This window comes from Geotrypetes seraphini, chromosome 2, assembly GCF_902459505.1.
Source record: "Geotrypetes seraphini chromosome 2, aGeoSer1.1, whole genome shotgun sequence".
Lineage (NCBI taxonomy): Eukaryota > Metazoa > Chordata > Amphibia > Gymnophiona > Dermophiidae > Geotrypetes > Geotrypetes seraphini.
Window position 1 is genome coordinate 423453290 of NC_047085.1, and position 27468 is coordinate 423480757.

General features: G+C 39.9%; 1 protein-coding gene across 7 annotated transcripts in view; it reads right to left on the reverse strand.

Annotated features, from left to right (window-relative positions):
• CDK14 (cyclin dependent kinase 14) overlaps positions 1-27468 on the reverse strand; it is an 895761-nt gene that overhangs the window by 377852 nt on the left and 490441 nt on the right. For all 7 annotated transcript variants that reach the window (XM_033931181.1, XM_033931186.1, XM_033931187.1 and 4 more), the window contains 2 exons: positions 24652-24772; positions 4619-4712 (listed from right to left, as the gene is read on the reverse strand). In XM_033931181.1, the coding sequence (XP_033787072.1) occupies positions 4619-4712; positions 24652-24772 (215 nt within the window). The remainder of the gene's footprint in view (positions 1-4618; positions 4713-24651; positions 24773-27468) is intronic.

Sequence of the window (27468 nt, forward strand, 5' to 3'; positions counted from 1 at the left end):
AATAAAACAAAGGTCACTGCCCTCAACTTCCTGTAATGTAGTAACATTCCACTATTACTTCCCTTCTGTCTCTATTACTACAATAATCCCACACTGCTCCTTGTGACCCTGGGTAAGTCACTTAATTCCCCATTGCCCAAGGTACATTAGATAGAGTGTGAGCCTGCCAGGACAGATAGGAAAAAATGCTTGAGTACCTGAATGTACAACACTTAGGTTATAAGTGGTATATAAATACGAAATAAATAAAAATCTGAACACAATAACAAACACACAAGTTAATGCTTCTCTTAAGAGTATTTCCCTAACCATATAATGGAAGGAAATCCTTGCTCAAGGGGACCTATTTTGAATCCTTTTGCCCTTTGCTCAGCTGTTTTGATGTGTTTGCAATTTGTCAAGTTGCTTTCTGACCTTATCAAGTGACCTGTGAGCTTTGTTCCATTGGGCTGGTCTCTAAACAGACACACAGGTAAACAAATGGCTTATTGATACAGATGATGAAATTAGCAGGAAGACTACCTCAGAGGCACAAAACAAGAGCAATGACATTCCCTGCCAGCCATACTAACATTTTGGTGAAGCATTTTTGCAAAATTTCACCCCTCTGAGTGAAGAAGTAGTCCTTTCTGTATACGAGGGTGGTTTGAAAGGTTTGGTAAATTTCCATGAGATGGTGCCGCAAGTCCATTAAGTTGCAGAGTTTGACAAAATCTATTTTCCCGACAGGATGAAAAAATTGGAAACTCACTGGACTAAGGGGCTGATTCTGCAAACGGGCATCCCAATTGAAGGCATCCTACTGCCGTCTGGCAGCCAATCGGGATGCACAATTTTTTTAAAAAAACCTCCCCTAGGAGAATTTATGGAGATATGATATATTTTTTTTGTTCATTACCTATACACATCCATGGGGGAAGAGGGAAGGGAGGGAAATAAATAAATAAATAAATACTGATGGTGGCATCTAGCTAACTTTAAGTTGTATTTAAATCATATATTGTATTAAAATGTATTATTAATTAATATATGTATTGAAAATCTTGAATATGTTACCTGTACAGATAATAGTACATTGTATGTAACACCTACTATTCTTTATTTGTTTGGCACTGTTTATTAGTTTTAAAATCAATAAAATAAAAAAAAAAACCAAACCAAAAAACCCTCCCCTAAGCAGGATGCTTACACCGTAGGTGTTTGTCACGAATCTAGTGAGCTGCATTGGGACACTTGAGCTTGCCCAAGGCTGGACGTGTGCGTGGTTCTGCCCAGAAGTGGCCTTGGGCAAGTTTAAGCATCCCTACCCGTCTCCCTAGATCCGTGACAGATGCCTGAAATGTAAGCCTGCAAAATTCTGGCCTACATTTCATCCTAAAAGTACAGATGCTGTTGAGCAACCACAGGATGGGCTTCAAAATATATTTTTTAATTATTTTCTGATCAAGCACAATCAAATGCATGCAAAAAATGTCAATTCGTAGTTTTTCTAACTTTAGGGGCTCCTTTTACTAAGGTGCGCTAGCGTTTTTAATGCATGCACGAAATTACTGCATGCTAAACCGCATAGTACACATCTAGAATAACGTCAGCTCAATGCTGACGTTAAGGTCTAGCATGCTCGGCAATTTAGCGCGTGCAATTCCGCGCATTAAGGCCCTAATGCACCTTTGTAAAAGGAGCCCTAGGTTTCTCTGGACAACCCTATAGTAGTATATAATATTGTTATTAGCACCCAGCCATTTTTAAACATTTTCACAGAAGCACTGACACAGAAGCCCAGGTTCCAATGCACAAAAGAGTTCTCCGTGGCTACCAATCCTGGTAGCAGCCACTGAGAACCCTATGCAAATGCATTACAAGGAACTCATTAGTATTATAATGAACACTCTGTGTAATGCTCAAAACAGAATGCTCACTTTTTACGGGCAAAATTTTCTGGCAGCTGTTAGCTGTTTTTGCTTGTGTTGTGTGCCTGTATGTCCAGCGCATATAACGCACTCACAACAATGTGCCCATTTAGGGCCAAAAAATGAAAAAGCTCACAGCTATGCTGGCAGCGCTTATTCTCCCTCTACCAGCTCTGCCGCAATCAGCTGAGCTGGCAGGGGAGAAGAAGCAGCAAGAGAAGGAAAAGCAAGAACTGACTGGAGGGATGGGGGCTGGAAGAGCTGTGCCTACCCTTTGCTCTTCTGAGGGCACATTTCCTCTCCCCGTTACCAGGACTGTTTCATACAAATAACATGAATACAGTATAATTTGCATTTTATTATGCTGAACATCACTCTGTAAATCAGAATTGCTCCCAATACGGTATTTATTACCATATTGTAAGAGGGTTGTGCATTCTGCCCTCAATCTTTTTTTTTTAAGTCGTTCTAGAAAAGCAATCAATTTTCAGAAAATGTATTGCTCTTAGGCTTTTATCTTAAGAATACTTTCCATCTTATTTTATCCTTCTTCAAAAAAAAAAAATCATTTATTAAAGCTGCATTTCTTGTGTATAAGTTTGTTTTCTGTTCCAGAACTTCCACTTTTCTCAGCATTTTTAATAGATAGCCTTTGTGGGCTTTCCCTGCTAGCTCTGTGGCCGAGCTTTTCATAGGTGAAAAACTAACATGTTATATCTGTGACACTGTTTTCCATACCAGTGCCAGAGTAACTTTGCCAGGGGTTTCAAAAATCTTCATAGACCAGTAGCCAGAGAATCCAACTTTTTCTCAGTTACTGAGATGTTTCCAGCAGCTGCACTGCTTGTTTCATTAGTCTTCCCTTTCCCTGTGTCTGACTGCAGTCTCAATGTCAAAGTTCAATTATCATCTCCAGACAAAGCAGACATGCCGCCAGTAGGTCTGAGAAACACTTTTTGCATGATCTGACCTAGCATTGCCCTGAGGGAGTGGGGGTGGAGGAGATAAAGGATATTGCTGAATGTACAAATGTATGAAGAGAAGAAGCCACTGAGGCTTGATGTTCTAAATTTACCATTAAAATCCCGTGGGTTGTGTAGTGCCAATAAATTTTCCGATTTCAAAAAGATGAGTAGTGCTGCAAAACCTTCGCATGCAAATGAGCTCCGTGGAAGTCCACGGAAATCCCATCTGATCAATTGCTGGAGAAAGCGACTGACATATGTGCAGAATAATCCACAGAAAAAGGCATAAATGTGCACATGCGCCAGAAAATGCTACATCATAGGTACACATGAACGTCAATCATAGGTGTGCCTTACTGTAGTGCATCATAGGTGCACATCATAAGCATCCATTGATGCCATAGGCAGATGGGAGGGGTGGAGAACTACCAGCAAACCATGCAAATGTTTTTTTCTACTCTGATTCTGCGGGACATATATGCTGCCCCCATATTTATTATTTTTTTGAACTTCCACCTCTCATGCAATCGGCAGCCCCAGACCTCCCAGCATATGCTTTTAATGGAGGCATATGAGATGAGTCTTTAAGATACGTACATGAAACACACAGAAACGTATATGAACCCCACCCCATCAAGTATGATAAATTTGTCTTCAACTTCCATCTCTCATGCAATATGCAGCCCAGACCTGCTGATGTACTTTTAACACACACATGAGACACACCTTTAACACACATGCCTGATATGTGCTTTTAACAAATTACCAGCAGGTAATTTTGGAGCATTAACGGGCAGCACTTCATTTCATGCATTACCAGGCAATCTCTGGGCATCACCTGGAGTGCTCATTTTAATATTAATGACCTCATTGTACTACATTTACATAGTATTATTGGAGGATACTACAAAGCATGGAAAAGACCACGCAAAGCCATTATGTGCATCAGAAGCTAAAATACTTTTATGTTAGAACTGGTTTAGCGTCAAATCACTAACATTGGGACCTGAGCCAGCTGATTCCATGGGCTGTTACTGGCAGGGTTTCTTCTGCTGGTTCAGTTGCATTGACTGTACAATTGACCAGCATGCAGAAAATGTTTATCAGGCCTACTGGCAACTACTCTACACAGTCTTTCTTGGGAAAGATTCATAGGCTGCAGGGCTTTAGCACCAAAGCCAAATGAAAAATGAATAAAGCCCAAAGCACAATAGATAAAGAAATCAAAGGAAAAGCAGCTCTTCTGTGTTAAACAAATGCAAAGAGCGCATGCAACTTATCCGCTGAGCACCATTTTGCCTCCTTTTTCACATATCTTGATTTCAGACATTTCCTCATCAGTGCATTATCATGAAATGTTACTGTATTCTTATTATACTCTCAAATATAAAGTTAAAAAGGATTAAAGAATTATGCAATCTTTGAAACACCCTGTAAAAATTGCTAGCATTGCAAAGAACACCCATCAAATGTGATAAGAATGAATATATTGATGTCAAATATGTCAATTTTAGACTTTAATTTCAACTATCTATTAGTCTGTTATAAATGGTAGTTTACATTACAAAGGGTTCCTACTACGAAGCCGTGGTAGAAGTTTCTACTAGGGCCTGGAGCGCTAAATGCTCTGACACTGCTCCAACGCTCATAGGAATTCTATAATCGTTGGAGCATTTAGAGCTACTGCGGCTAAGTAAAACCCAGTGAAAATCTAGCACAGTTAGATAGAAAGGCAGCACTCACCAGAAATATCCTTTCCAGTTGATCTTGAATATCTTTCATTCCAGGAAAAGCAGCAATTCCTTGAATCATTTCTACAAAAATGCATCCTACTCCCCTGTCAAGAAAAAAACAACATTTGATTAATTAGCTTGATTAACAGTGTTAGATTAATTCAGGAGTGGGCAACCACAGTCCTCAAGGGTCACAACCCAGTTGGGATTTGAAAATTTTCACAACAAATATGAATGATTTGCATGTACTGCTTCCGTTATATGCAAATAGATCCCATACATATTCATTGTGGAAATTGTGAAAACCCAACTGAGTTGCCCACTCCTGGATTAATTACAATAGTTCAAAGAAAGTGTGCATTGATCTACCTAGGAACACTAGATAAAGTTTAAATGTACCTGCCTAATTTTCAAGATCCCACGTGGCATTCTTCTTCCCCTAATCCCACTATCCTGGAATTCTTCGAGACCTGACACTACCAGATCCGCCCACATACTCAAACTATCTTTCCCCTCGTTAAAAGGCGTCATGTATGCAGATAAATTAGGGAAATCCCTTTTCTTCAAATTCACTGAGCTTTGGAATAACCTCCCTGTCCCGCTGCGGAACCTAGGCTCATTCCAAATATTCTGAAAGCATCTGAAAACCTGGCTTTTCTCCAAAATGTAAAGCTATCTATTTAAAATGTAAAGCTAGCTATCCTCTTCATAACCTCTAATTCCTTATTATGTCCTTCCCTCATTTATTGAATTACCTGTTAACCGTGCCGAGCTCTATTTTTATGGAGATCATGCGGTATACAAACTTAAGGTTTAGTATAGCCCACCAGGACAGATAGTGAAATATGATAAAGTACCTGAATGTAATCCTAAGTGGTATATAAGTAATAAAAAAAAATAAATAAAATTTTAATCTTTTGGGGATTTTTTTTTTTTTGTGTGTGTGTGCGTTTGTTTTGCAATTATTCTCCCATCATATGAAATTCTTAAACCAAGACACCAATCGTGAACCTGGTTTGAGGAAAAGGGCCATTGGGGCCTTTTCCTTATTTCTGTAAGCATAACCACTCAAATACAAGTTCATGGCCTTCAGTTGCTCTTTTCTCGTAGATTTATATATTTAAAAGCATACTCATTATTCACTCTCCAGGCATACAGCAAATGAGAAAAGTAAGGGATTAAAATCAAGCCAAGCACCTGTCTTGTCCCTGGTTATTGCTCCAGAAACTAGACTGATTAAACTGCCACTCATCATTTGCTCTCCTTAGTGCTCCATTAGACACTGAGATGCACAATGCATCTTTGTCAAACACATATAAACAGTTCTTACACCTGACAAACCAAATGTTCAGTCAGGCATTTCATACAAAACCCATTTCAGCTAGATATAAAACCTCCCCCCTGAAAGCCATGAAGAGAAGAAAGTGAAATATTTGCAGGGAGATGCTATAGAATATGATGATCCTCAGCAAATTGCTGGATACCAAAACTCAAACTAAGCAGTAGGAACTTGGAGGAAGCTGTTGTTTATAACTATTGAGAAGATAAAGGGGACTCGGGTGATTTATTTTTAGACTATTATTTTTTATGCTCCAGAAAACATTGTAAATTAATGGACAGTATAAAATAAAAACAATGATTTTGTTCTCATGATTTTTCCATCAGCTTACGTCTGATGCCTTTTCTAACATGCTGGTTGACACTTACTTAACATCAAATATGAAAAGAAACCTCATACAGTATGAAGGAATACTTATCTAACCAGCACCACTGACCCTATTTACCTAGGACTTGCAGTTATTGGGTTCTTAGGCCCCAATTCTCTGTACAGTAACGATATTGGTGGTCGTTGATCATGTGTCAATCACATAATGGCGCTGTATAGAGAATTGCGCCTCTGGGAAAGAACGGCGCCAGAAATGTAGGCCAGGGTTTTCCAGGCACCTATCTTTGTCGGGAATCGCAGCTATGTAGGTGTTTTACAGCACCTAATACCATTTCCGGCGTTAACCACATCCAAAGTGGCGTTGGGCACCAGTAGACGCCACCATAAGCACAATTCCGGTGCCTTTTCTTTAGGCGCCGGTAGGCACTTTAAATTTAAAGTTATTTGCCATTTCAAACAGTATTTTCTCTTTAGATTTATCGGCCGCATTTGACACCATTGATCACATTTTACTCTTAAATAGGTTAAAATCTATTGGTGTCTGTGACCAAGTTCTACAATGGTTTACTTCCTTTTTGTCAAATCGACAATATACTGTACACTTCAACAATACTATTTCAAAGTCTTTCTCTCTTAATTATGGTATTCCCCAGGGTTCTATACTGTCCCTGTTACTGTTCAACATCTTTCTTTCACCCTTACTAAGTCTATGTCAAGCCAAAGGTTTTACAATTTACACTTACGCACACGATATTCAACTGTCTCATCCTTTAAATCCACAAAATTTAGAAGAAATAAACCAGATTAACCAAAAATTAGAAATAATCAAAAATTGGCTGAAATCTAACAGATTATAGTTAAATATTACAAAAACAAAAGCCATACTCTTTCCACATAAACAAGGAACAAAGTTGTGCTCTCCCTTCAACATTAATAATACTCCTATCAATACAGTTTCATCATTAAAATTACTTGGAGTCATCATCGATGATAGTTTCTCCTATCATGAGCACATAAGTAACATAGTTAAATTTTGTTTTTATCGATTACGTTTGATTCGTTCTATTTCCAAGTTTTTGGAACCAAAATCTCTGAATATACTTATCCATTCACTTGTTATTTCCAAGCTAGACTATTGTAATTCATTATTACTAAACATTACTCAAAAAGAAAAGAAACGTTTACAGATAATTCAAAATATTGCCGTTAAACTTATTCACAATGGGAAAAAATATGACCATGTAACCCCCTTCCTGGTTGCCTCACACTGGCTTCCCATTAACCATCGCATTACCTTTAAAATTCTACTTTTAGTATTTAAAACTTTATCCACAAACGAACCGCAATTTATAAACAGGATACTTATTCCATATAACTCTTCTCGCCCCCTTCGTTCTTCGACCCAAGGTCTCCTGGTAGTCCCTTCTTTAAAAGTGATCAGCACTAGACGACATGATATATTTTCTATAGTAGCCCCCCAAGTCTGGAATTCTCTACCCCAACATATAAGAGACGAAAAAGATATTAGCCGTTTTAAAATTAATCTAAAAACCTTCCTGTTTAAAGATGCTTTTACCCTCTGAATGGAATAGCCACAGTGCAGTAGACCTTTTATCAAAAATAAAAAATAAAAAAGATACCCTTCCTAATGTTTTTTTCCCTTATTGTTTCCCTCTTTTTAAAATTATTAATATTGTAACTTTACCCCTTCATTCCTCCACATCCAGTTTTGTCTGTTGGTTTGTTGGTCTAACCCCTTTTCTGAGTTGTTATTTTCTTTTTTTAAATTTATATGTTGTATGCATATCTTGTATTTTAATGTATGCATAGTTTGGATTTTAATGTAATTCGCTTAGTAATTCATGTATAAGCGATTCATCAAACTTCTAATAAACTTGAAACTTAACTTGATTAACTTAGGCACCGGCAGGGCATTTACCGGAGCCTAAGTTAAGGCACCATTTGCAGAATTTCCCCCTTATTGCCAAAAAACAGAAATGCATTTATCATGTATTAATTGCATTAAAGATAACATGATGTAATTAACTGCATCAACAGATTTTATACACAAGGTTTGCTGATTTTATATACAGCACTATTTTTAAATGTTGTAAACTGTTGTCATTGGCCAGAGTTTTATAATCTGACTTTTATGATATTGTATTATGTTAATATACACCAATAAACATTGCTTTTTACTCCTGCAAGCCCAGGACTTGGTCCCACTTTCTTGCTTTCTTCAGCTCTTAGAATGCGCCAATTCCAGCATTAACCGCTTAGAGTCCAATGCTGGGCAAAACAGACAATTCAGAGATGGAGTCTTATACAGCCCTACAAAGAATGAGATGTTTGAATGCACCTGCGTGAAGTCCTGCTACCGCAATTATAAGTGTATCATTGACTTCACCTTATTTCCCCTTTGTATTTGAAAACAGAAACTGGATAAGAGCCATGCTGTGCTTGAATCCAGCCTCATTTATCCACCTCTAATGCAGTCAGACAAACAATGCATTGTGTAAATTCATAGAAAGTTGGTATCTTTAATTTAACTTTCCCTTCCACTGATCACATAACATTACTAACTACACACAACTATAAGAGAGGATTGTACTTAACAATACAAGCACAGCTTTATGAACAAGTTTCATTTTACAGATATTAATAGTGGAAAGAAAGGTTAAATTTTCTGAAACACACTTCCTATTTAATACTCTGTGGTTTTTTTCTGTAAATGTCACTCATTGCCCTTCTGTCTGTCTTTGTGATTAAGAGGGGAGCAAATGAACCAAAACCAGTTAATTCAGAAAAAAAGCTACTATTCCCAGTGGTAAGAAAAGCAAAAATCTCAGTAGAGTGTGGATCGATTATAAGACGACCTTTGATAGCATCCAAAATTCCTGAATAATTGCATTGAAATACACAAATGAACTATGGATTTCTGAACTGTATTAAGTTTACTATGAAACTGTGGCAATCCATACTTCATCTGAAGTATGAACAGGAATCCTGGCATAAATATAGTGCAAAAAGACAAAAGAACAAAAAGTGGTCTCAACGATTTTGAGAATCGTACACGGGTATCCTATATAGACTCACGTATGACCTGACAAACAGACGCCTAACCCCACCTAACCACCCTGATTCTCTAACCAGCATCCATGTCACAGGCGCCAGTTAGAGAGTCACGTTGCCGATGAATTGATCGCCGCAAGGGAATCTCCCTGCAACGATCAGTTTAGCGGCTGTTTCCCCCTGCGAACTTAGTCAGAAGAAGGGATGCCCACGCCCTCCTGCCAGAACTCCCAAAGGCCTCTCCCCCTCCCCTGAATGTCCGCAACAGGAGGCGTGCCCAATTCCTCCTGCTGTGCTCAATCTTTGAAAAAACAGCTGCAGTACGTAATCCAAAATGCAATAATTCCTGGTGAGTGAGCATAAAGCATAGTTACTTACCGTAACAGGTGTTATCCAGGGACAGCAAGCAGCTATTCTCACATGTGGGTGATGTCATCCATGGAGCCCCAGATGCGGAGAGCCTCGCAAGCAGACTTGCTTGTAGAAACCTTAGAAGTTTTGCAACTGCCGCACCACGCATGCGCAAGTACCTTCCCATGCAGCGTAGGGCATGTCTCCTCAGTTCAGATAGCTAGCAGAGAAGTCAAACAGGGGAGGCGAGTGGGTTCTGAGAATAGCTGCCTGCTGTCCCTGGATAACACCTGTTACGGTAAATAACTGTGCTTTATCCCAGGACAAGCAGGCAGCCTATTCTCACATGTGGGTGACCTCCAAGATAACCAGAATGGGATGGTGGGAGTGTTGGCAATTTAGGAAAATAAATTTTGTAATACTGCCTGGCCAAAATGGCCATCCCGTCTGGAGAAAACATCCAGACAATAATGAGAGGTGAAAGTATGACCCAAGGACCAAGTGGCAGCTTTGCAGATTTCCTCAAAAGGAGTAGATCTGAGGAAACCTACAGATGCCGCCATGGCTCTGACTTTGTGGACTGTGACTCGACTCTGTAGATGCAGTCCAGCCTGGGCATAGCAGAAAGAGATGAAAGCAGCCATCCAGTTGGAGAGGATGCGCTTAGAAATGGGAAGTCTCAACTTGTTTGGATCGAAGGAGATGAAAAGTTGCGGAGCAGATCTGTGCGGTTTGCTGCGTTCTAAGTACAAAGCCAAAGCACGCTTGCAGTCCAGAGTATGAAAAGCTTATTCTCCAGGATGAGAATGAAGTCTTGGAAAAAGCACTGGAAGTACAATAGATTGATTGAGATGAAATTCTGAAACCACTTTAGGTAAGAATTTAGGATGAATATGGAGGACCACCTTGCCATGATGGAATACTGTGAAAGGTGGATCAGCAACTAAAGCTTGTAGCACACTAACTCATCTAGCAGAAAAACTACTTTCCAAGTGAGGTATTTAAGATGAGCCGAAGCCATGGGTTCAAAGGGAGGCTTCATCAGTTGAGCAAGAACAATATTGAGATCCCAAACCACTGAAGGTAGCTTAATAGGTGGTTTGATATTGAAAAGTCCTTTCATGAATCTGTAAACCACAGGATGAGTAGAGAGGGGTTTCCCTTCAATAGACTGATGAAAAGCCGCAATTGCACTGAGTTGGACTCAAATGGATGTTGAATGGAGGCCATAGGTAGATAAGTGCAATAGATACTCCAAGACGGAAGACAAGGAGGTAGATTAAGGCTCCTTGAGATGAGTGGTGCACCAAGCAGAAAATCCATTGTATAGTGGCAGGCTTCCTGGAAGCCTCTAAAATGTCCTGAACAGATTGGGAAAACTGTAAAGTAGCATTCAGGTTGAGAGGTACCAAGCTGGTAGGTGTAGAGACTGCAGGTTGGGATGAAGTAGAGATCCTTGACTCTGTGTAAGCAGAGAGGGAAAGACTGGTAAAAGGAATGGCTCCCTGCTGCCGAGTTGAAGTAAAAGGGAGAACCACGTTTGTCTGGGCCACCGAGGAGCTATCAGAATCATGGTGGCATATTCGGTCTTGATTTTGACAAGAGTCCTGAGAATCAGAGGGAATGGAGGGAACGCATACAGAAACTTGTCCATCCATTCCAGAAGAAAAGCAGCTGCCTCTAGTCTGTGAGGAGAATATATCCTTGAGAAGAACTGAGGCAATTTGTTGTTGTGGGGAGACCTGAAGAGGTCTATCTGAGGAGTGCCCCTCTGAGAGAAAATGTGATGAAGAAGTGATGAATTGAGTGTCCATTTGTAAGGTTGGAGAAGGTGACTCAATTTGTCCACCAGACAGTTTTGCTTCCCTCGAGAAAAGCTCAAAGACATCATAAGATGACTGGAGAAGGTGTAACCTGAGTTGGGCCAGTGTAGCAATGACTTGCTGGAACTCCAAAAGCCTGTGCTGAGAAAGATCTTTAACAAAGCCAGGCAGTTTGTCAATAAAATATTTGAAATAGGTAGTAAAGATGAAATTATAATTCAAAACTCTGGGTGCCATCATAGGATTTTGATATAGGTGAGAGCCAAACTTGTCCATGGTCCTGCCTTCTCTTCCAGGAGGAACGGTAGCATGGACCCTGGAAGGATTAGTCCTTTTCAAAGAAGATTCCACAAGAAGGGACTGATGAGAAAGTTGAGTGTTCTCAAAGCCCTTGCAATGTACAGTTCAATACCTTGATTCCAGCTTGCCTGGAACAGCAGGCATGGAATAAGGAGTTTCCAGGTTCCGTTTGAAAGTCTGGGAAAGAAGCCTGTTGAGAGGGAGTTTGAGAGACTCCACAGGAGGTCGAGGCAAACTAATTTCTTCTAAATACTCCTTAGAGTACTTAGAACAAGAGTCCAATTTGAGATCCAGGTCCTCAGCCATTTGATGGAGGAAGGAGGAAAAGGATAATTGATCTGCAAGAGGATGGCCTCGAGAGAGACTCAATGACCTCGTGGCGCCTCAAGTAGAGAACGAAGGCGAAGCTTCTCTAGAGTACCGATATCCAAGCGAATAAGCAGGCATGGACGAGTCGCTGGGGAAGCAGAACCCACGGGGTTGGAGGCTTCAAAGAACTGGTATGCCTGGATGAGCGAGGCTCATCTCTTGAAAAGGACCTGTACCTCAATGAATGCATGGATGAGTGCCTCGACTGGCGATGAGAGTGATGCCTGGAAGCAAGTCATGCTCGAGATCGAGGAGACTTCACCCTGTGCCTCGAAAAGGGCAATGTCTTATTTGAAGATGAAGGGCTGGAAGCTGTAGATCGAAGACGAGACACTATAGAAGACTCAGTTGTTTGGATCGATGTATCTCGAGGCACTCCCAAAGATTCAACTCCTTGCATAGAGTGTGTAGATTCAGCTCGAGGCACAGGCAAGGACTCAACTCCTTGTGAGACTGCTGAGTGCACAGGCTGGACTGCAGGAGGCAGAGTCGAGACAGGAAAATGTTTGGCAAGTAATTTACCAAACTCCCGTCTAAAATGGTCTGGATGGTAGCCTGCAATAATTGTGTATCCGAGTCTTTAACTGGAACACTTGCTGAGGCTAAAGGCTCCGAGGACGAATAGGAAGACCTATGCTCTGCCTTGGAGGGATGCTTCTTGGGCAGCTTAAGAACTATTGCTGGAAGCATCTGCTGAGGTATCTGACCTGAGGGACTCCCAGGAAAAGACTCAGCTCATGTCGTCGAGGACAAGGACTTTCCAAACGAGGAAGGCTTGATGAGAGTCGAAGCTGAGGTTGAGGTGGAAAGCTTGACCAAGTCAGAGGTCAAGGTCGAGACCGGGGTGGGAGATTCCATTCCAAAAATCTTCCCCACTTGAACTCGACGGCATTTAAGGACTCGAGGTTGAAGGGTAGCACAGCGAACGCACGACTCCGGGCAATGGTCAGGCCCCAAACACTGAAGGCACCACTGATGTGGGTCAATGAAGGAGATCGCACCCTAGCACTGGCTACACTTCTTGAAGCCTGTGACTGGCCGGGACATAGAAGGAAAAATAGCCACAGCGAAATCGAAGCCTGCAGGCTAAGGGCGCGCGGCAGACCCTGCCGTCACTCGACGAAAAAAACACGAAGAATTGTGTTGTTTTTTTTTACACATGAAAGAAAGAAAAAGCACAGCGACACGATAATAAAGAAATAAAACATGAGCTGCGGTTAGAGAAGGCACGAAGTCAAACTAAGTTCAGCGCAAAGTGTCAAAGATGGACTTTTCGGCTCCGTGGAAAACTGAGAATTGAGGAGACGTGCCCTACGCTAGGCGGGAAGGCACTCGCGCATGCGCGGTGTGGAAGTTGCAAAACTTCTAGGGTTTCTACAAGCAAGTCTGCTTGCGAGACTGTCCGCATCCGGGGCTCCGTGGATGATGTCACCCACATGTGAGAATAGGCTACCTGCTTGTCCTGGGATAATGTGATGTACCAGGAATTATTGCATTACATACACCTGTTTTTTTAAAGTTTGAGTACAGTGTGTTTTACCTATAGAACAGCACGTTTCAGCTAAGTACTTTAATTACGTCATTTATTCACAAGTATGCTGGTTATAATTGATTGAACAATTATAAGGATTATAAGGATTGAACAATTATAAGGATTACGAAGATTACTTTTGAATCATAAGAAGAATTTTCTACTTGGAGGTTTTTATGATCAATGATAGCTCCTAACAGTGGTATAAAGCAAGATTAGGTTCCATACCTTATCTCCAGGAGCTCTTAAGGTCTTTTCCTCCTACTAATTTATCATTTTTTTTATTTTTTCATAACTGTCAACAATCACACAAGTGCTAGTATGCTATATTACATGCACAATTGGCACTTAACTTTAGGCAACCCTATAGAAAGAGAAGAATGCTCTCAAACCGTGATTAGCTTCTTTAATGGCTAGTTCTAGCAAATATAGCTTTCAGCCAGCTGCACTAGTTTCATCCCTTTGTGGCTTTTCATTTTCAAAATCCAGATGCAGTCCGTTAATGGGCAAATCAACATGCCGTCAATGTACAGGAACAAGCAAAGGTACAGATCTTTTTCTTTAAACCTCGTCCAATTATATTTGTACAATTTTTAGAGCTTTGGAACCCCAATTAGCAAAAAAAGCATAAAGGCTAATGTCCCCTGCACTGGCTTTCAAATAACTGTAAAACTTCAGGATTAAGAAAAGCTATCCAAGAAGGGTCTCTTCAAGACCAAAAAAAGGCCATCAAAGAAAAACTAAACCCCTTGAGGCATACTCATGTTACACAGCTCATATAAGCCCTTTCATCAGATCAGGGGCTTTCAATGCACTTCATAGTTCATGCCACACAAATTTCATCACTAGCCGCCAGCATTAATGCATGTATGTCTTCATTACTGCTATTATATGGCCACTGGCTATTTAAGCAGAATGCCGGAAAACGGAGTGCTCTTTGTAGATCATTAGTTTTTAGTTACTGTCTTAATGCCCGACAGTGGCAAATGAAGTGTAAAAATAACCCGCAGTGACTGCCACCTGCTTCCCAGCCACCATCCAACAGACAATATTTACACTTCTGTTGGGGGCAGATGGTTTTCTGCTCAACTGTATTCACGATGCCATTTTTGGTTGCATTGAAAAACTCAACCAAGCTCATTTATCAGAACTGCAGCCAATGCCCTGTAATCATTTTCATAATGGACTCACCAGAAAAGCATTATATTTTGGAGCAATTTAAATAAGCAATGCCAAATTTAGGGGAGGGGGGGGGGAAGATTCTGAATTTCTCATTGTGTTCTTTGGCTGGCTATCTGTAGTAAGGCTTGACTGTAATTTTTATTTGACTAGTCTGCTGCTGTTCCCTTCAACATCCTGAAGTTTGATTTTCACCTTTAGCTAATTTTGTTTTTGTTATATTTGTTTTTCTGCTAATCACATATATGATATTAACATGAGCATACAGGTTCAGTTTGTTGAGAATAAAAGTTTTGCAAGGTATAAACCAGAAACAGACAGCTTTTAAAGAGGGAAGGAGAAAAAAAAACCTCTTACAATATATTGAAGCAGCATAGTTAAACACATCACTAAGCAGTGTTTGAAAAGGAAAGACAAACACAATATAGATGGAGGAGCATTTTTTTTGAAAGGACATCCATGTCAGAACATCCCTGTAACAGCGAGTGCAGTGTTTAGGTTCAGGCCTGTGCTCACACAGGCAGACCCAGACACAAGCAGTAAAGAAATACTCTTTATTGATCAAAAGAAAGGAAATCCTGCACCCTGTTACTTCAGAAGGACAGGTATATAAGTAGCAATCTCTTTGTTCAAGAAACAAAAGTCCTGGTATTTCTTAGGGCTTGTGACCGCAACACCCAAACACAGTCTTGTAACAGTCCTTGAGACAGTTAAGAATTGCTGGTCCCAGCCAGACCTCAGAATTAGTGCTGCCCGATTCAAATCGATTCACCTTGGTGAATTGATTTGAACTGATTCATTTTTTTTTTTAAATCAGATTCGCCAATTCAGTGAGTCCTGATTCCAGGCATACCTCTGGGCCTCTTAAGTGGCAGCAGCGGTGGCTGTGACTGGCTTGGCAAATGTAGCATGGTGAACAGGCTTCTCGCAGCCTGCCCACCAGGGCTTCCCCCTGCGTGTCACTGTATTTTTCTCAGATTAATACTGATCTTGATATGTGTTTGTTTTGTCTTAAGTCTTCATGGACTCCTCCAGGTCCCATAGATTCTCATATAGCTACATTCCGGGACCTGGTTTTGAAAGATTTGACCAGTATTGAAACTGTTCATCACAAACCTGGAAAACGGTTTATTAATATGACATCTGCAGAGTCTCAGGCACTTCAGACCCTACAACAAGATCAACGTCTTATTATTAAACCAGCAGATAAAGGTGGTTCTATAGTTATCCAGAGCAGACAACAATATGAATCAGAAGCTCTCCGTCAGTTGGGGGATTCTCAAAATTATGTCCTTCTCCCCACTAATCCCACCAAGTCCCTACAATTAGAAATATCAAAACTGGTTCAGGAAGCTTTACAAATTGGTATGGTCACCAAAGCTGAAAGCCATTTTCTTCAAACTTCTCATCCTAGAATTCCAGTATTTTACACGGTGCCTAAAATTCACAAATCGCTAAGTAACCCTCCAGGGAGGCCCATTGTTTCCCTGAAAAATACAGTTCTGGAACCACTGTCTCAGTTTTTGGACTTTTTTCTCCAACCTTTCATAAGTAAAGCCAGATCTTTCATCAAGTACACCACAGATTTTTATGCAAACTTCAAACTTTGGAATTGCCGAATACAGATGCATATTTGGTTACCTTAGATGTGGTAGCCCTCTACACCAGCATCCCTCAGGAGCAAGCCCTTGAAATTGTAGCCAAAACTCTTGCCTTACGTGAACCTTCTGGTAGGATTTCCACCTCATTTTTAATGAGTTTGACTCACCTTGTTCTAATATTTTCTTAGCCCCTCTGTTGACTCTGTGTCAATCCATTGGATTCACAGTATATGCGTATGCAGACGATATCCAATTAATACATCCAATTAACACTAAAAATCCACAAGACATAGCAACAATAAATGAGAAACTAAACCAAATTCATTGCTGGCTTGAAACCAACAAACTCGCCTTAAATATTCAGAAATCAAATCTTATGTTTTTCCCGTGGAAAGATGGTGAAATACTTTCTTCGCCAATATCTATTAAGGGCATTACTTTGCAGATGGCTAGGAACATCAAGATCCTAGGAGTAACATTTGACAATAAATTGTCTTTCCATGATCACATAAGCCAAGTGGTAAGATCTACTTTTTATAGACTTCGCCAGATTCGATCGATATCAAAATTTTTATGTGCAAAATCTTTAAATATCTTAATTCATTCCCTTGTAGTCTCTAAAATTGACTACTGTAATGCATTACTTATAGGTTTACCACAGAAAGAGCTTAGGCGGTTACAATTAATTCAGAATGCCACTATTAAAATAATTTATAAAGCCAAAAAATTTGATCATGTTTCACCCCTACTTAAGAAAGCACACTGGCTTCCAGTAGTACATCGCATATTATATAAACTATGTTTACTTACTTTTAAAGCTATAGAATACAAAACTTCAGCCTTTATATATAGACTTTTGATACCTTATACCACCTCTAGATCTCTTAGATCTATTAGCAATTCCATCACTAAAAGTTATTAACACAAGACGTAGCACAATCTTTTCAATAACAGCCCCTCAAACCTGGAACAACCTCCCACTATATCTAAGACAAGAAAAAAACCTGTCAAAATTTAAGTCTGAACTAAAAAGTTTTCTATTTATAGATGCTTTTAATGATTAAATCCTTCATACTCTTAGTTTAACTATTAGGCCAAATGTCTTCGTCTCCCCTTCCTAATGTTTTTCCCTTGAATTTAATGTTTTTAATAGCGATTGTAACCATTAAATAATTTTCCTTTTGTTTCATTATAGTTTGTAGAAATTCCCTCTAAAATGTATTGTAATCTGTATACATAAGTTTATTATTTTTTTAATTTAATTATTGTATGTACATTACCAAAAACTTTTATTTACTTGTACATCGCCTTGAATTTTGAACAGGCGATAAATCAAAATATTTAATAAACTTGGAAACTTGGAATTATTTCAGATTTGATAGTAACTTCTATCAACAATTACAGGGGGTCGCTATGGGCACTGCCCCCAGTATCGCAAATTTATTTATGTCCCAGTTTGAAGAAGACTTTATATACTACACTAACACCCAGTTTCAACATGTGTCAGGATGGATGCATTTTATAGATGATATCTTTTTCATCTGGACTAATTCTGAAGAACAACTCCATATTTTTATTAATTGGTTAAATTCCCTTACGGGTCATTTACATTTTACAATAACCTATCATAAACATTCACTCACTTTTTTGAATGCTAGCGTTACCATGGAGAATGGGCAGCTATCTACCAGGGTTCATCATAAAGTTAATGAAAGAAACAACTTCTTGTCTTTTTCGAGCTGTCATCCCAAACGCCTTAAGGCTGCCATTCCTATTGGACAATTCTTACGTGCTAGACGCATATGCACTTCTGATGAAGATTTTAAAAGAGAAGCCCAAATTTTACATAATAAATTTTTGGCTAGGGGGTACCCCAGAAATGTTCTCCATAAAGCCTTTTTAAGAGCATGGCACGCCAACCGGGACTTGTTGTTGGCTGGTAATAGCAGGGAGGCTCCTTCGAATCATATTTGTGTGCTTTCTCATTCAACTCAATCTTCACAGATAACGGCCAGTATTAGAACCCACTGGCACATTTTACAACTTCATCCAGCATTCCAGGAGAATCCTTGTATTGCTTTTACTCGGGGCAAAAATCTTTCTGAACGTTTAGTTTCTTCAGATTTTCAAGTTAAACCCCAGTTCTAACAAGGCAAAGGGTATCACTCTCCATGTGGGAAATGCTCTGTATGCAATATGTCCGTTTCAGGCAATAAATGGGTCCATCCTGTCACAAAACAAGCATATTTTCTTAAATCTATAACTACTTGTTAATCCCAGTTTGTAGTGTATGTCATTTCTTGTCCATGTGGACTAACCTATGTTGGATGTACCACCCAGAGCGTCAGAACACGACTCATTGAACATTGCAGTTGTTTGAGAATCAGAAAACTGACTGCTCCGATGGTCTCCCATAATGATATTCATCACCATGATTTTCTCAACTCCAATGGGGTATCTTGGAACAAATTCATACTAACTTCAATGGGGACAGAAATACTTACCTATTGCAACGAGAGAACTATTGGATTTTCCAACTGAAATTGTTCCCTTCTATGGGACTTAATGAAAATGTAGATAGATGTTTCAATGCATAGCGCATGTCCTTTTTCAAGTATGTTTTTGTTTTTTGTTTATACCTTCATTTTTCCAGGATTTTTTATGTATTATGTTTTTATTTCTTAGGACTCTACAGCTGAGTTACTTTTTCACGTCCTTTTTGATGTCATTCCGTCAGTATGGGAGCACGGCCTCTGCTGGGTTCTCTCAGTGTCTTAAACTCCTGAGTCGCCATTATTATTTCACTTTGCTCCGATGCTGCGGTGCTATTTGCTCTTGCTTCGGGATATGTGGCTGATGGCATTATTATTTAACCATCGCCCTTTTTGACTTTATGTGGCTGACGGCCTGATTGGTGGTTTGTCGTCCTTTTATATTTTTTTCTGATCCCCGCTCCTGATGAAGGTGACGAAACGGAGCTCTGTTGAGTGGAGATTTCTACAGGCAACATTCTGCTTTATACTGTTAAGCTAAGTATTTATTCCTTCAAGTTCCGGGCTAGTGTGCAAATTGGTTATGATGGATGTCATTCAAGATTTTTTGAACTGCTATTGAATGCATGAATTTCATTAATCTCATTATGTTTTTCTGAGTGAGTGAATTAACATTCATCTAATGAACTGTTATTATTATCTAGTCCTTGAATTTTTTAGTGAATTTTCTATCTATGAACTTCCATGAAGAAGGAATTGATCTTTTTCACTGGATATTTTGATGAACTGTTTTCTATTTTTCAACTTTGCTTATATCTTTCACATTTTCACTTTTTATAACTGTTAGTCATTACTTAGGGCAGGACCGGCAAGATCAGCATCGGAAGCGTGCGCTGGGCCGGAGAGATCTTGGGGAGCCTCCGAAAGTGGCTTTCTCCCCTCTCTTCAGCTCTCCTTTACCTCTCAGCGCAGCGATTCACGAAGGCAGCCTCGGGGCTTTTGCTGAGTCGCGGATGCAACTTCCTCTTTCCTCAGAGGTGGCGCGACCCAACAAAGGACCCGAGGCTGCCTTCATGAATCGCTGCGCTGGGAAGTAAGAAGAGCTGCTGGGAGGGGAGAAAACCACTATCAGAGTCTGGGAAGCTGCTGGGCAGGGGAAAAAAGGGACAGCTGCTACTGGAAAGGGAGAAGGAGAGATGCTTCTGGGAGGGGAGGAGGAAAAGGAATCTGGGAAGCTGCTGGGCAAGGAAAAAAAAGGGACAGCTGCTACTGGAGAGGGAGAAGGAGAAGGAGAGATGCTTCTGGGAGGGGAGGAGGGAAAGGAATCTGGGAAGCTGCTGGGCAAGGAAAAAAAAAAGGGACAGCTGCTACTGGAGAGGGAGAAGAAGGAGAGATGCTTCTGGGAGGGGAGGAGGGAAAGGTGTCTGGGAAGCTGCTGGGCAAGGGAAAAAAAGGGACAGCTGCTACTGGACCTGAAGGGAAGCTTGTGGGCAAGGGGAAAAAAAGGGACAGCTGCTACTGGAGAGGGAGAAGGAAAGATGCTGCTGGGAGGGGAGGAAGGGAAGAGAGTTACTGCTGGACAGGAGGAGGAGGGAAGGGAGAAGGAAAAAAGGAAGGAAACAGCTGGCAGAGAGATTAGAGGAGGGGAAGTGGAGACACAGGCATGAGAAAGTAGAGAGATTGATGATAGGAAGGGGTCAGCAGAAAAATAAGCAGAGGGACAACGATGATAGATATGGTGTAGGAGAGATAAAAATGAAGAGAGCAGTGAAGATGGAATGAATCATGTAAAAAGGAGAGAGGGGCACAAGCTAGATGGAAAGGGGAGAGGGACATAGAAAGAAGACAGATACCATATGGAAGGGGAAGATGCTGGATTGAAGAGACAGAGAGAGCATACGCTGGAAGGAAGAGAGTGAAAAAAAGATTGAAAGCAGAAACCAGAGACGACAAAAGGTAAAAAAAAAATAATTTTATTTCTATTTTGTGATTAGAATATATCAGATTTGAAATATATATCCTGCTAGAGCTGGTGTTAGACATAACTGGGGACTGCAAAACCCAGGCAGTGCTTCTTTAGCTTCCAGCTGGCTTAGGGCGCTCTCTGACCAGGGGGCAGTTGCCCTAGTTGCACTCCCCTAAAACTATTCCTGTCATGTGTTACTTCAGTATTCTGTTAGCATGATATTTCTGTGTAGCATTCTGTAATAATTTGGCTTGTTCAGTTTTCTTGATAGTAGAGGGGATATATGTTAAGGGGAGGGGAGACAGGGGTTTTGTTGATCCTTGCTCTGAATTATTTGTATTTATAAAATGACAATTCTACAGAATATTGTTTCTTTTTATACTTTAATAAAATACATTCAATATAAAATCATAACTGAGGCTTGTGTGGATGGGATCAGATGATTTGTGGGGACCGAGCTCGCGGAGATGGGGCGGAAACGGGGTTTTTAAATTTTAGTCCTAGTAGTTTGCCAGTCCACAAAATAATTATTTTTTTTCTGCCGGTCCACGGGTGTAAAAAGGTTGAAGAACACTGATTTAAACAGTCAAACCAGTTTAGCGACAACTGTTAATACCATCAGAGGATTTAGTGCAGTGGTCTTAAACTCGCGGCCCGCCAGGTACTATTTTGAAGCCCTCGGTATGTTTATTATAATCACAAAAGTAAAATAAAACCTTTTCTTGATCATTATCAGAAAGTTCTGCAACACGCAACGAGTGGAGGACACCTGGAATGCTCTCCTAGAGGAGGTTATTGCGGAATCTACCATTCTAGAATTTAAAAGCAAACTAGATGCACATCTCCTTGCGAGAGGCATAGAGGGATATGGGTGACTAAAATTACGTCAGGTGTACACCTGGCTGGGCCTCCGCGTGTGCGGATCGCTGGACTTGATGGACCGAAGGTCTGATGCGGAGATGGTGCTTCTTTTGTTCTTATATGTCTCTTCAGATATAAATTACAATATCATTTTAAGACTTAGCCAAAAGGAAAGATTTATAAAGTATAAAGAGTTTTACCTCCTGCAAAATTGTCATTTCTTTAATAAGACATTAACTATTTTTTCTGAGGCCCTTCAAGTACCTACAAACCTGTAATGTGGCCCTGCAAAGGCTTTAAGATTGAGACCACTGATTTAGTGCATCTAGCTCCCTAACTTCACATCTCCAACTCTGACTCCACAGCCCTGGTGTTAACAATCAATTATTGATGTTGGCACCCAATAAAATTTGTGCATGCATCTGACTTTATGTTATTTGATAAGGTAGTGCGCCTAATTCCCATAGCATGTATCTCAAAAGAGGGCATGACTGCTATGGGCATGTGGGGGGGGGGGCACATTCCAAATCATTATATACATAGTTGTAGAACACTACCTCAGTGTACCCACCTTGGGCACCAGCATTTACAAATGGTTTCAGCAGGCATAAGTCTGACTCTTAAAGCTTGGTTGCAGAAATCAGCACTACGTGTGATCCTATAAAGGGCACACATTCTTTACAGAATCATGCTTAGCTCTGATCTTTTCCTCTGCCCATTATTTTAGCATGATTTATAGAATCCAGCTTAAATGTAAGGGGGCATTATATATGGGTGGAGTGTGGATGGGCTATGGCATGTCGCCATGTAACATGTGTAATTTACAGAATATGCATATTTAATGGTGTACTTAGGCAGATGCCAACTTACACCGACCACTGTTCTGTCATAAGTGGGTGTTCCTCAATTTCCTCAAAACATGTAAGAACATAAAAATTTTACTGGCTCACTTTGTTATTCAAAAACAATGTTAAATCAATGTTAAACTGCCTTTCTACGGCAGTTGTATATTGTATAATATGCCCCTGTGGGCTTTATTACATTGGGCACACTCGGCGGGCCATTAAAACTCGAATTGCCGAACATTTGAGTAATATTAGATGTAACCGTATGTCGGCTCCTCTTGTGAGCCATTGGCTTGAACGGCAGCATTTAATTGAAGATGTTAAACATACAGTAATAGCTAGGACACATAAAACAACAGGGGATGTGACTCAAAGTTTATTATATTTAGAACAAAAATTTATTTTTCAGTGGCATACTTTGACCCCTACAGGGTTAAATAATGAAATCGAATGGTTTCATTTATAGAAGGAGTAGGTTTGTGGTTAGATTGCAGTGACGAGTTTGACGTCAGTATGACGTGGCTGAGGGGGATGTGCATATATGGTAGGGCCTGCTGATGGAAATTCGTCGCCAGTAGCTAATGTGTCTGTGAGTAGTGTGGAGTGCGTTATGCCGGTAGGTCTGAATGTGAATGGTGTGGTAGTTAATTGTGATTATCGTGTAAAAATTATAGTAGTGGTAACTGAAGTGTTTTAGTGTTAATGTGGTTGTTTTACATTTGTAGTACCCCTCCTGAAGAAGCCAGTTGGTGAAACCTAGGTAGGGGGGTCGGCAGTTGTAATGAATGCAGTCATTTGAATAAAAAGGAACCCGGAGCAGCTACATTGATTACCCACTCCATTCAAAGCTAAGTTGGTTTTGTTTTACCATCTATGTGTTATTATTTAGCTGTTGTTTGGTGGGTGAGACTGTGAACAACGATGATGGTCTCTCAAAACAGCTGCTCCGTGATTATTTCACTGAGACCTCAGCTGTGGATCTGAGTGTTCACTAAATAACTTCAGTTACTTGATTGATTGATTTAACATTGTTTTTGAATAACAAAGTGAGCCAGTAAAATATTTAAGTATATCACTTTGGATAAATAAATTCCCTTGAGGCACAAGAACATAAAAATTGCCATTCTGGGACAGACCAAAAGTCCATCAAGCCTATGTGCTGTTTCCAACAGTGGCCAACCCAGGACACAAGTACCTGGAAAGATCCCAAAGAGTAAAACAGATTTTATGCTGCTTATCTTAGGACAAGCAATAGATTTTCCCAAAGTCCATCTTTAATAATGGCTTATGGACTTTTAGGAAATTATCCAACTGCTTTTACCATATTCTATGGCAACAAATTCCAAAGTTTAATTACATGTTGTGTGAAGAAATATTTTCTCTAGTTTGTTTTAAATCTACTACTTAGTAGCTTAATTGCATGCCTCCTAGTCCTAGTAGTTTTGGAAAGAGTAAACCAGTGACTCACGTCTACAATTTTAACTCAACTCAGTATTTTATAGACCTCTTACCATATCACCCCTGAGCCATCTCTTCTTCAAGCTGATGAGCCCTAGCGGCTTTAGGCATTCCTCACTGGGAAGTCGTTCCATCTCTTTAATCATTTTCATCGCCCTTTTCTAATTCTGCTATGTATATCTTTTTTGAAATGTGATAACCAGAATTGCACACAGAATTTGAGTTGCCATGCAATTTTCCACTAGTATTCTATAATGACATGCACACCATGAAGCTGTTATGGAACTGGAGCTGAGTGTGCCTCCCTGTGATACAACATCTTGGTGCCAAGTTATAGAATTGCCTCCATTATATCATTACTAGATATTAATAAAGAAGTAATTATTATTGGAACAAAGTGTATAAAAATCTACTAAGGTGACTTTACAGAAGCTATTTATTCTGTTATCATTAATCCTAATTCAAATCTATCACATTGTTTACCTAGACAATCGAAAGGTCTATATAACAGGAGCAAGACTGTACTTACCACATGTCAAGACAGGTGGAGTATTCTGTTGAGCCCAGAAGGACATCTGGAGGTCTGTACCACAGGGTCACTACTTCATTAGAATATGTGTGGCTGGGGACTGACTTGGCACGAGCAAGACCTATAAGTTGAAAGCAGAAATTAAACAAAGGAAAGTACAGTATATTGCCTTTTTTTAACATTTCTTAGGAGTTTTCCTGCCTTTAGCTTCACAGCTGATAATCCCTGATTCTAGAACTTTTTATCCAGTGAAAAATGTAAACTGTTTATATCCTTTTACATTATATAAATGTCTCTAGCCCAAATTCTGTCTCCTTTTTTATAGATTCATAAATCTTACCATATAGAGGCTTGTGGTCCAAGCTCTTATCATTTTAGTAGTTATCTCCCAGATTACTTCTATTTATCTATCTATTCATTTGCTCCAAATATCATATTCTGCTTGTCTAACAGAAGTCATAAATTAGATAACAAAAAAAAAAAAAAAAATCAATATACAGGATGGGCCAAAAGTAGGTATATAGTATTTATTTGTTATTTCTTTATATTTTACAGATCTTAATAGGTATTATACAGTACTGAATGATAATCAAGTAAATGTGAAATGATGTAACTGATACAAAAACTTCACATGAATGTTATTCATGGTGCCTGAAGAATTAAAAATGAATACAGTACTCCCCCGAAATTCACTGGGGTTCCGTTCCAGGAACCCCAGTGAATTTAGAAAAACCGCAAATGCAGTTTTGCATCTGTCAAAAGGTAGGAGAGGGCAGCTGGGGCGCCGATGGGTGCAGAAAATCATTTGCGGTATGCTCCGGCTGCCTCTTCCTGTTACTAAATTCAGGCTACACCAATCAGGAGCTGCTTTGACATGCAGTTCCTGATTGGTGTAGCCTGACTTTAGTACAGGAAGAGGCGGTTGGAGCATACCACGAATTACTGAGACCACTATTCATGAACCGCAAATTCGTAGGGGAACACTGTACTGCATACCTACATTTGGTCCATCCTATATAGTCAAGCAATACAAATTCTAGTAATAAAGACACAACAAAACAATTATTCCTAAAATTCTTAAAATAAAATCCATTAAAATCTAAGATGACTAAGCAATATAACATAATACACTTCAAGTAAATGCATACTGAACCCCCCAACCCCCACCACACACACACACACACACACACACACACACATTTTCACTAGTTTTCTAAAAAGTGTTCTGGCACATTTTAGATAGTTCCTCTATCTCCAAAATACACTTGAATAACCATGTGTAGTTTTTGGCCTTCATTTTATTTCAAATATCTTTTATTGATCAAACAGAGCAAAAATAAGCAGCACAAACAGAACAGTCAAGTAATCTGTTTGAACAAATCGCATTAAAATCCAACCCCTCCCCCCAAAAAAAATTGTATATAAGAAGAAAGTGAGGTAGAGGGAGCAACCATATCAGAGAACAAATAACGACACTCAATTAGAGATTCAGAACATTACTACGATCATATGCTGTTAAAGAAGACCAAAAAGACTCCCAGACACTATGAAGCTGGAGGCCCTTTACAGAATCCATATCAGTCACGTCCATGCGTTCGATCGTCATTTGATGAAGCTTCAGCATATGTCATTCTGAAACTGTGGGAGGGACAGAGTCTAGCCAGTGGAACAGTATCAGTTTCTTGGCAAACAAGAGGGTATGCCGCATGACAGGTCCCATTTTAAATTGATACATCTCTGCCTCTAGGAAAAGACATGGCAGGGAGAGATGCTCCATAGGTAGGCTAATAATGTGCCTGTAGTAGATCAATTTCACAAAATTATATGTTGGAAAAATAAATGTGAAAAGTACCAGGTCTTACATGTGTCTGTACTGCCACTTACATAGGCAGGTTGCAAAATAGCAACCCATAATTTGTAGGTGGGCAGCACATACATATGTCAGATAGGCAATTTTGCTAACCTACAGAGATCCCCAATGTACAGAGAGGTCTCTAGTTAGGAATATTCAAACTTTGGCCTCTGGTGACTAATCAGATGATTTTTTTATATATATAAGAGACTTTAATATATTAATGCATGTTCAGTTATAATTTCTTTCCTTTATATTGATATCCAGGGGCGGCTCAAGGCAATCTGGTGCCTTGGATGAGCTGGTGCCCCTCCCCTCCCCCCCCACCCGAGCATCCAAAATGGGGGTAGGGTAAGGGCTGCCCCAACTATTAGGCAAGATTGGCCAGCTGCCTATGGCAGCAGCTTCATAGAGGGTACTAGTTACAGCTCTGAGGCTGTGGGTTGAAATCTCACGCTGCTCCTTGTGACTCTGAGCAAGTCACTTAATCCCCCTTTGCCCCAGGTACATTAGAAAGAGTGTGAGCCCACCAGGACAGATAGGGAAAAAAGAAGGAGTACCTGAATGTAAATCACGTAGGCTATAAGTAGTATATAAATACTTAAATAAATGACAGCAGAGCCTTGTGCACCACTCTTTTTAGGCCCAGGTCATCCATGTTTAAAGCAAAACAAAAGATCCTGACAGACAAACTAACATACTTTAACCTGCTTTTCAGAAAAAAAACCAACAAAGGAGATAGATGATGCTCAAATAAGGAGCAAATGAGAAAGAAAGCAAAAGAAAAGCTCAGTTTAACACACCATAATAAAATTAGTTATATGGGAGCTGATATTCTACTTCCCCACAACGTGCAGATCAGAACTAGGACATTTCTCCATAGAAGTCATCATACAAAAAAAAAAAAAAATCCTGATTTTCAGCAACACAAAGCTCTCCATTATCAGGCACACTGTGAAATACAA